This window comes from Octopus sinensis, unplaced genomic scaffold (genome assembly GCF_006345805.1).
Source record: "Octopus sinensis unplaced genomic scaffold, ASM634580v1 Contig12217, whole genome shotgun sequence".
NCBI lineage: Eukaryota > Metazoa > Mollusca > Cephalopoda > Octopoda > Octopodidae > Octopus > Octopus sinensis.
Window position 1 is genome coordinate 61,026 of NW_021832570.1, and position 11,155 is coordinate 72,180.

General features: G+C 30.7%; 1 protein-coding gene and 2 non-coding genes across 3 annotated transcripts; all 3 read left to right on the forward strand.

The window, feature by feature from the left end:
- The first annotated feature begins 2,764 nt into the window (after positions 1 to 2,764).
- Positions 2,765 to 5,620, forward strand: LOC115229255 (CAAX prenyl protease 1 homolog). Its single transcript, XM_029799629.1, has 5 exons — positions 2,765 to 2,782; positions 4,453 to 4,569; positions 4,600 to 4,743; positions 4,778 to 5,050; positions 5,234 to 5,620. Exons 1-5 carry the CDS (start codon positions 2,765 to 2,767, stop codon positions 5,618 to 5,620), a joined length of 939 nt encoding a protein of 312 aa, XP_029655489.1.
- Trnat-ugu lies at positions 3,287 to 3,358 on the forward strand. Its single transcript has one exon. It is a non-coding gene; the product is annotated as a tRNA-Thr (tRNA).
- Positions 5,621 to 10,284: 4,664 nt separating the features above from the next.
- On the forward strand, positions 10,285 to 10,356 carry Trnaw-cca. Its single transcript has one exon. It is a non-coding gene; the product is annotated as a tRNA-Trp (tRNA).
- Positions 10,357 to 11,155: the final 799 nt, after the last annotated feature.

The window sequence follows — 11,155 nt, forward strand, 5'->3', positions numbered from 1 at the left end:
CAAGTTATATTAAACACAAATTAATCTTTTGTAAAAATATTAATGGTAAAGACGAAAACATAAAGGCGTTAGTCAATAAAATATTAAAATTTTTAAAAAATTCCAATTGTAAGACAATTAAATTAAACTATAAATAAACAATATAATTTTTGTTTCAAAACAATAAATAAGTAACCATAAATTTAAATAATGTTCAAATTAAATATTTTCTAATGTCTATTTAGATAAATTGCTTATTGAAATGCAAATCGACGACAAAGTTTCATATAAAAGTGTGATTCATGAAAAAGGTATAAAATTTGCAAAAAATAATAAATAGTAACAAAGTTGTCAAAAATATTGATATATTTTCCAAGCAAATTTTCCGAGAAAGTATTCGAAGATTATTTTATTCATAAATCTGGTTTTCTGATATATCAATGTTCTTTTAATTCAAATGATCTTATTTTTAGTGAAATGATTCAAAAAAAAGTTTTCATATAATGTTATAGAATTTTAGAACGATTTTGTACCAAAAAATGACAAAATTGTTAATGAAAAATCCAAACTAATTAAACATGCATTTTCAGAATACAAAAAACATAAATGCATAAACAACAACCCAATAGGATCCCAAATGCTATCTTGTCTGCCACTACCTCCTCTCCCCCCTCTTAAAAATTTTTGTGAAGAAAAAATTGTGAGAAAAGATATGAATTCTACAAATAATAATCGATCGAAATCTAAACTCAAAAATCAGTCATTCAAAAATCAGATTTATAGTTCTGATATGAGTGAAGAAATAAGTTCATCGGAGTTAATAATGGTTATTATTCTTATTAACCTAATTATGTTTATTAGAATAATGAGATTGAAGAATGTCGAAAAATGAAAAATGAGTTACATGATTTTTTAAAATCGTCAGTGAATTCCAAAAGTAGTGGCTACGAATCTCGATAATCTAATTAATTCATTAAGCGAGAAAACCTATTTTTTAATATTTTTAAAACATAAAGCAGAAATTTTGACTTAAAAATCGATTTTATACTTGCTTATTATATAAACAAAATTTAACTAAGATTACACTATTTAACTGAGATTTTCACTCCTTATTGTTCTAAACTTCTCTTTCCCTTTTTGAGAAAGAATTTGCTACTAGTTTCTACTCTCTACCTTTTCGTTAGAAAAAGTTGTTATAGGTCGCGTAGTTTTAAACGAAGTGTCCCGACAGCAGTCATTCATGGGACCAACTAAACAAATGGGCTTCACTGTCCACATTTGTACAATACTTCTCACACAATTAACAACCCAAAAGAATATCTTACGTTGCGTCATGTGGTTCACCAGTTGTTACAACTGTGGAGGCGCACAGAATGCTCCTAAAGCATTCGAGAAAAGAACCATTCACTCTTTCCAGCTGGAATTATCCAGACGACAATCTCGGGATCTCAGCCCCCGATGGACGAAAGGCTCGAGCATTCTGCTTTCGGGCGATGTTAAGGAGAATCCAGGATCACATCTAACCATACTCCAACTGAACATCAATGGAATAAGAGGGAAAGTTCTTGAATTACGGACATACCTCAAAAAACACAACATCGATGTAGCTGCCTTTCAAGAGATCAGATTAACACCCTCCTCTATTACTCCCTCATTCCCGGGATATAACTGTATCCGCTTAGATTGGTTAAACTGACTTGGCGGAGGCCTTCTGTTTATTATCAAAAACGAATTGCACTATACGGACCCCTCGGATGACTTTATTCAGGACGGCGTATCAGAAATATCTGGAATTACGTTGATTACTAAATTTGGAAAGATAACTATTGTCAACATATATGTTCCACCCCTCCTGTCTTGTCCAAAGGGATTCAACCAAAACTTCTCAAAGCTATCCAATTTAAAGAACCTTTTAATTTGCGGAGATTTGAACGCAAAGCATCCGACTTGGCTTAAATCCCAACGGGCAGACTCAAGAGGATGGTCTCTATTGAAACAACTCTCTGCCATGTCTTTCCTTAACAATCCGAAGACCCACACTGAAACACCTTATAAGGATACCGAACACTTAACATCTACGGACATTACACTATCCTCAACTAACTTATCCTCAGCCATTTCATGGGCAGTAGACTACGATCTTAATTCAGATCACAATCCAATCATCATCAGGATTAAGAAAGCCCTTCCTCGTACGAACAAAGCAATGTTCTTGTTCGATTACAAGAGCGCAAACTGGGAGGGATATGTTAACTTCATCGACGCAATGCTGCAAAACTTTGATAGTAAACTGTTAAAATCAATCCACGGAGCTGTCAAGTGCCTAAATGAGGCGACTTTGCTGGGTAGAAAGCTATTTATTCCAAAATAAACTTACCATCACTTCGACGAAAATCTCGACCAGGAGACAAAAATCCTTATCAGAAAAAGAAACTTTCTTAAAAAGAATCTAATTTCTATTCCCAGAGGAAGAAAAGAAATAAAGAACCTCAACGATACCATCACTAAGAAAAATCGTCCACTATCTTACTTACGTCGGACAAGAGACTCGGAAGCCGTACTGCTGATTTTTTTCTGGAGAACGAAAAGATCCCATTCACGAAGAACCCTAAAATTCTGGGAATCACTTTTGACACCCGCATGTGCTTTACTGCCCATCTAGAGAAGAACATTGGATCCAGTCAATGAAAAATTGGACTAATCAAATCGATATTTGGCGGACTAAAGAAACCGTTCCCGGCTCTCGGCACTCTCTGCAAATAATTCATCGAACCTACAATTGGCTATGTCTGCGTCGCATGGGGTACTAATCTCTCATGGTCTAACCATCTTAAAATTGAGCCACACTATGCCGAGCCACGGCTAGCAAAACGAAAATTTCCAACTTGAACAACATTATCCCAAGTCCGCTGGACCACCTTATTAAGAAAGATGGAAATGGCTTCTTAGGACCACCTGCCAAAGAACTAAGACCTTAACAACCCAAAACACATCAACCCGATTCAATTCCTCACAAAAAGTGCTCCCGGCCAGTCCTGCACTTGCGTTGGGTCAAGAGTTCAACATCGGGAAAAGCTGAGAAAGATTTTGAGGATTGTTGAAATCACATAATTAATTACCCTAATTAACTGTTGATGATTATTGGGTTAAATAATAATAATAATCCCAGAACAATCTATTACATGAAATAAAAAGTCATGGTCCACAAAATCGAAAGCATTCTTGACATAAAGCCATTCAGAATATATGTACCCATTTCCAAACTATTTAAGAAATGGTTAATAAAAGAATTCAAAAGTCAAAAAAAGCCTCTATAGCTCAGAGGTAGAGCATTGGTCTTGTAAACCAAGGGTCGGGGGTTCGATTCCCTCTGGGGGCTAAGTTCGTAGTTTTATAAAAATATATGTCAAGATTTTTGATAGTTGTTTCTTCCACAAGATCCTATATTAAAAAAAACCTTGTAAACATTTTTCCTTCTAACTAGTTTTTTAAACGCAAGTGGTTCAAATATATTCTCTAAACAAAATATAATAAACTGTCAATCCTGGGCACGTTACGAGGCCCCTCAAGGATCGTAAGATTCTCAAGTACGGCCACCTCTCGAATTCCCTTCTATTCACAATATTTGCTTTGGAGTCTTCAGAGATCTTCAGCTCCAAGACGATTTACTTCCTTCGCTCCTTCGGTTGACGGATATCAAGAGTAAGACAGGCTCTAGAAACGTCTGTCGATCCCCGGGATTCGTGGAAATGGCTTTGCAATTTGGAGACTAGCCGAGCGTCTCGTGAGACATTAGTTAAATTAATTAAAATAGATAAAATGCAAATAATCAAGTCAAAAACTTTACGAAGGAATTCAAATATTGATAAAACACGCTTGTGATCATTTTTAGGTTTTAAGTTTTTGAATTTATCAATAAAGAAAGGACAAGAGAAAAATCGTCATTGACAGATAGCCAGAGTATTGCTGATTTTGACTATGGCTAATTTTTTAATATGTTTTATACAAAAAGTTAATTTTTTGATAAAATTTATAAAATATATATGAAAATAACTAAATTAATAATTCAAAATTTAAATGACTATGTGGGGTCTAACAAACTGTGACATGTTTCTTCCATTAATCTGTACAATACAAATTTGTGAATTTGCATGGAATATATATTTAAATAACAGACAAGTTAAACATAGATAACTATTATTATAGTATAAAGTATACAAAACATACACAAAAATTCGAGCTGAACACAGTAATCTTGTTTCAGACAGCGTTTTCGAAAAATCTCGACTTTATAAACTTGATAAAAGCAAATTCGAATTTTCAATGTCAATATTTGATATTTTTTTAATCTTTGTTTTATTAATTTATATAATCATTAAAGCTTTCGATCGCTACGCAAATTTACAAAACCGTTTGGATTATTTCCAGCAATATCAATTCTAATCAAGTTTTTTTGCGAATAAAATGTTTTAGTATGTCGCAACAATCATTTTTTTGACAATCTTACTTTGTCTACGTACACTAATTTTCGTTCCGTTTTCTTACTATTCTGACTTTGTAATAGAAGCTAGACATGGTTTCAACAAACAAGTATTTTATCATTATTATAATTTTTATTAGACAGTGACGTTTTTTATTAAAGACAAAATAAAAAAATTGTTGTTGACTTTATTTTTCGGGATTTTTATTGGGGTGGTTACACTCTTTATAATAAATAAAACTGGAGAATCATTTGCGGATTATTTAACACAATTCGTTTTTATTGTCAATTTAGTGAGTCATTTTGAATTATGTTTAGTTTATTTTCTATATATATGGAGAGTTTATAGCTCCTTTATTTGATACTTTTCGTGAATTGCCACAGTCAGAGTTGCGTACAAGAATTGAAGATTTGGCCTCTTCTTTGAACTTTCCCCTTCATAGACTTTTTGTGGTTGAAGGTAATTTTTTATTATTTTATTTTTTAGGATCCAAAAGATCATCTCACAGTAATGCTTATGTGACTGGATTTTATAAAAAGAAGAAAATTGTTTTATACGATACACTTATTGGAACCGATAATTCGGAAAATGTAAAATTTAGTTTTTATATATTTTAGAATGAAAAAACTATCCAAGACGAATCTTGTCAATCAGGCGAAAGAATGACCAATGATGAGATTGTGGCAATTCTAGCCCACGAATTAGGTCATTGGAAAAACTGGGACGTTTTTAAAATATTTGCCCTTCTTCAAGTATCTTTTTTCATTAGTTAGATTCAACTTTTCATTACATTCAAAACATGTGGATATTTTTTGTATAACTCTAAATTCTACAATGCCTTTGGATTTGGAACTGTGAATGTTTCAGAAATGCCTCCGTTGATTGGACTTGTCTTAATTGCTCAGTACCTTATTTCACCACTTCAAGAACTATTGAATATATTAATGGTCACTGCGACTAGATATAACGAGTTTGGAGCTGACAGATTTTCTACAATGATTGGATATGGGGATTACTTACAATCTGCATTAAAAAAATTGTATCGAAATAATTTGTCGTTTATTTACGATGATTGGTTATATGCCAAATTGAAATATACACATCCACCATTGATTGAGAGACTCGATGCAATAATCAATGATTCCAAAAAGATTTCTTAGTTTAGTGGGATATGATTTTTCTTTTGATTAAAAATAATACTTTAACTAAAATACATTAGTACTTTCCCAATGATATCAGAGATCTAAAATTTGTCATGGCTTAACCCTAGAAATATTAGCTAAGTTTGCATACTTCGAATATTTATTGTCACCTTCTTGTTGATCCCTCTTCTTTACAGAATGCATTCTTCCGAGTTCGCGCAAGAACTCAGAAGTCTTTGGGCCAACGGATCACGATGACTCGCCTGCCCAAGGGTTAAATCAGTAGCGGTCCCTGAGGAAGAATATTGTAAACAAAATATTGATAATAAAAAAATTAAAATTTATTAATAAAAAAGTTCTAAAAAGTTGAAAAGATTATCATTAATCAATAGTTTTAGTTGAACTAAATCGAGACACCCTCGAACAAATTAGGGAATATTGGTAATCAGGCCACCTTGATGATTTCATGAGTTCGGAAAAAGTGCATATGTCTAAGAAGATACGAAGATATGTCTAACAATTTAGTTTCAAAAAGAACGACACCTACATTACGAGAAATAGCTTGAAGCTGTGTTTATTTTGTATCAGAGACGCTGAAATTAAATTAAAATTCATTGAAGTAAGGTATTTGTCTATTTAAATTAAGCTTAATTAATTTGGATGTGATAGATTTTACAGTTTATTGACACTCAGCATTTATGGTGCCAGACATACTGAGGTGGCTTCTGTGGTGAAGTTGAATTATGATGAAGTTGAATTTCAATCAAACCAATAACTTCAAAATTTTGCGAAAAAAATATTAAAATCAAAAAAGTAATGAAAAGAAAAAAATAACTTCAGAAAGGTAATTTTTATTAAAAATTTTAGACTTAACCGATCTGGCGTCTTGACCTACATCTGATGACTTTCTGAAAAGTTTTCAATTTTATTAAAAATTTAAATTTTATCGAGATCAAAAATTTAGGGTGAAAAATCGACAAATTTTATTATACTTATAGAATCTAAAATTTGAAAGCAGAAAATATCAGAGTTTTAAATAAAAAAATTTCAATAAATTGAAATAAGAATTCACAGGCGAAAATCTATTTTTAATATTCTTAATTAATCTAAATGAATTACTAAAGTTTTTCATATTTTTTGTTGTCAATAAAAATTCCGAATTGTCAGAAAAGAATAAAAGAAGGTTTCAAATTAGTACATATAATGCAGATTGACTTTAACTATTTCTTTATTGGGAACACTATGAAACTCGTCATTACGATAAATTCTACAAGGTTACAGAAGAATCACGCTTGCTAAAAATCACACGACCTCAGGTCTAGAGTGTAAAATTAACAGAATAAATTCGAAAAAATAAAATAAAACAATAGAATCACATCAATTAATTAAAATTAAATTGAAAATTAAAATTATAAATATGAGGCTACTTGACGATCCGGTTTCATGTTTATCCCTATCATTCTTACACATAAAATCTTACATTTTTATTTGTTTTCGGATTTCTGTATCAATATTTATTGTCGTTTTTGTGTCAATATTTATAGTTTCTGTATCAATATTTATAGTTGCCTGTTTATATTTTGTCGAAAAGATTTTATCAGAACTTAAATCTCCACATATATATTCATTTGATTTTATATTTTTGGAATATTTTCTGAAAACGGTTATATTCAATATCTAAATTTTATGCATCTAAATATTCTATACATTTATTGAATAAGTTATTTGTTCTGCTAAATTCTTTATAAATTGAGTTTCAAAGTTATATAGCTTTTTTTCATTTGTATCCTCACCTGATTTAATTCCATATCTAAGCAAAAATAATTTAATTATTACTGATCATAAGATTGATTGTTCCAACATCTTTTTGATTGATTTGTTTCTACATGATCCACACATATTTTATCGGTTAAACGTGATAATAATTTGCATGAACGAAATGCCTTTGTTTTAAAGTCATTTAATGTTGAAGACGAGGTCACTGAATGCTCATTTTCGCTTTGCATCAAATCATTTAGAGGGTTTTTATTTTTTAGAATATTTATGAAATCCGTGTTTAGTTCTTTTTTAATGTTTGAAAATAGATTATTTTCATTTTCGGATTCATCATCCAACACTTTACTTTTTGTACATAACTAATTTATTTAGTGAATTATTTTCTAATATTTTACAGTAATTTTCTGAGGTATTTCAGTGACAATATTTTGCTGCCATTTCACTATAAATTTGGAAAGATCTTTTAATGGTTTGGTCATTTCATCTACACCGTGTATCAACAAGAATTGTTCTACTGTTGCTGAGTATTCAAATAAACTATCAATAATTAATATAATTAGAATTATACCTTTTAATAACATAAGCATAGTCTTGAAAATATCCTGAAATGCTTTGATGACAAAAATGTCTACAAAGTTTAACTGAATTTGCTCCGAGACATTTTCTACAATGAAGTAGTTTACTAATGTGGATTGCTCTTTTTTGACTTTCAATTAATACTGACTCGCTTAAAATTAAAATTTTTTGGAAATTATTTATCAATGTTCTAATATAAATAACAGTAAAAAAACCTCGTTATATTTGTACTCGATAACATATGTTTACTGAAATTAGCAAATATTTCATCATTTTTCACTATTTCATCAAAATTGCTCATATCAAGACACGGGGTGTCATTTTGTACGATCTTATCCGAAAATGTTCGTTTATTGAAATCTACAATTTGTTGAGGAAATTCGTAAATTGCTTTCAGAAAATTTTCAGGAGTCTATAAAATTAGTTATTCAAAATATAAAATGATACTAAAATTATAAATATAACCTCATTTCCAGAAATATAAAGTAAAAATCGAATTAAAAACGGCCGAATTATCAAATTCGCCATTTCAATTGCCAACTCACGATTCACAACAGATTGTAGATCTTCAAATATATTTACAAATGTTTTTAGCGTTGAAACTCGATGATGCACTATTAAATAAAATTTTCAATTCCCACTCCATAAAACTGAATAACTGGCATTAAAAATTCCATATAATTCTTTGAAATTATCTCCGAGTTCTTTTTGGAGCATTTTATGAGTATTTTGTAGATATGAAGCCTCTATTTTAGCCGTACAACATGAAAATCCACTTTCAAATGTTGGACAATTTAAGTCGCCTAAAGAACAATCATGATTTACAAAATAAAAAACACCATTAAAATTTTCTCTCTCTTTATTTAACATTTCATCCAAAAAGTCATTTTCTTTATTAACAAATTCAGCAATTGTCTGATGACAAAATTCCATTTCAAGCAACTTACTTTGTTGAGAAATAGAAAATAAGAAAATAAATGACATGAAGTTATTTTTAGTGTTCATTAAATTAATTGTACAAAAATAAATAAAACGAGCAAAAACAGTGTTTTAAATTCATTAATTATTGAATTATTAAAATATTTAATAGGATTAATTCATTTTATCGAAATAATAATTGCTTTACGTATTTGCATTATAAGAATTTTCGAAAAATATTCTTTCAATCTTTATGAATAACAAATTAAAATAACTATTTATAATGATATTTTGCATATGTGGAGGAAATTTAGAATTAAAATGACAAAATTCATTTTATTAGGTGTAAATTTAAAAAAATTGATGCACAAATATAATTGTAATCAAATAAAAAAATTGAACATCCGTATGGGGCTTTTATGAGGGTTCTCACCGAGCATCCACTAGACTTTCATCTCTTTCTCGACAGGCGAACTTATCATTTTGTGGACGTAATTAGTTGTGCGCTCTTCCAATCGATCTGTGGCACATATTATTTTCGCATTTGAAGTTTTGATTTCATGTTTATGCTTGGCGAGAATACTTTTAGCACATCAATCGAAAAGCATTTACATGGTTCTTTAAGTATTTTGTAACAGTTCAGTCCCATATCAAAACAAATGAAACAATTTTTAAATCAAAATTGTATAAAATTTTTAATTTACTAGCAAACAAGAATATTTGTGTAATTTTCTGTCTCGTCTCTAGAGTACTTCGTGTGATGTGATTTCAACATCTATTATCACGATCTCTGTTTTAAGACGCTTGGTCTTTTTATTCTATACATTCTGCATCTAACAACTTTTTTATGCCTTCTCATGTAGTCACTGTTTAGAATTTTGTTACATAATATAGCCAGATGTTCAACAGATTTCTTGGCCATGTTTAATGATTGGATTTTGATACTTTTAACTAAAAAACAAATTTCTATCTTGCAGCAAGCAATAAAAAATTCGGACCTAGTCTTTTCCCTTTTGTAAGCCATAGAGAAAATTTAGCAGTATCAGCATATTCATGTTAAAGAGAGTAAAATGAAGCGGGCTTTTGTCATTGATTCATAAAGAAAATTTTTCTGGGCTTATTTAATAGATTTGATATCACTCAAGTTGGCTTCAATTATACAAAAATGAAAAATAAAAATCTGGCTGTGTTCTATTTGTTTAAAAACCAAGAAATTTGATTCTTATTGACAGAAATGAAGCTTTATTAAAAACTAATTTAAAATAGTTAATTTGAAACTTATTAACACACCCGTTATCAGCAGATTTATCTAGTCATTATACCTCAAATAACATATTTCACAAATAACAAAAATCGACCAAGAAAAAACAAGACTCTTCAACCCGAGATATATATTCGTAAAAATTAAAAAAGGCCGCTTGGCGCAACGGTAGCGCGTCGGACTCCAGTTCCGAAGGTTGTGGGTTCAAATCCCATGGTGGTCATTTTATTATCAACTAGCTCGGAGCTCGCTTCGCTCACCGCGACCTAGCTCCTGCGGAGGGCCTGTTTCATCAAACAACTAAAGTTTATGTAGATGTATAAAACTACCTGGTTAATGTAACCCTATTCTATCGCCTGTTGATAAACGATGTTTGGTCCGTCCGTCCTTCCTTGTGCATATATGAATAAATTTTTCTTCTGCCTACCCTCGAGCATCCCACATACAGCTGTCCATGTGAAAACACTCACTAAAAATAACCCAACTACCTTTAATGACTGTCCCTGGGCCTTGTTTATTGTCATTGCAAACTTTTTTTTTTCATTTTTTGTGGTTTATTTTTTTTATATTTAATTTTTTCATTTTTCCTTTGTAATTTCCTTTTTTTTTCTTTTTTATTTTTTACTGGCGAAATGGGGCAGGGGGAGATGCGGCAGGCGGAAATGCGGCAGGCAGAGATGCGGCAGGCAAGAAAGCGACACACAAAAAAGCGACACACAAAAAAGATTTAATTAATTACCTTATTAAGCGGACCGTTTTTTCTTCAGCTTCTTTTTCCTCCTTCGGTTATCTATTTAAAAAATTATTTTTGAATAATAAAAAAGTTTAGGAAAAGAGGCATACCGAAAATAAATTCTATCTTTACGAAAAACTTAACTAAATAGTTAATATTTTACGCAAATTCTTCTGATGCGCTGTCAATTGGTGGTAAATTGTGTTAATGATTGTGCTAATGTGGTTTCAACTATCAAAGTGTTTTTAAAAATCTGTTAATTGCACACTCTATTCAAGGTCGTGCGTCA

Bases quoted from the DNA above. Each gene is read 5' to 3' on its own strand.
- LOC115229255 (XM_029799629.1), top strand. The intron at 4,570-4,599 runs GTATTTTATCAT...AATTTTTATTAG, and splicing joins GACATGGTTTCAACAAACAA to ACAGTGACGTTTTTTATTAA. The intron at 5,051-5,233 runs GTAAAATTTAGT...TTCATTAGTTAG, and splicing joins GAACCGATAATTCGGAAAAT to ATTCAACTTTTCATTACATT.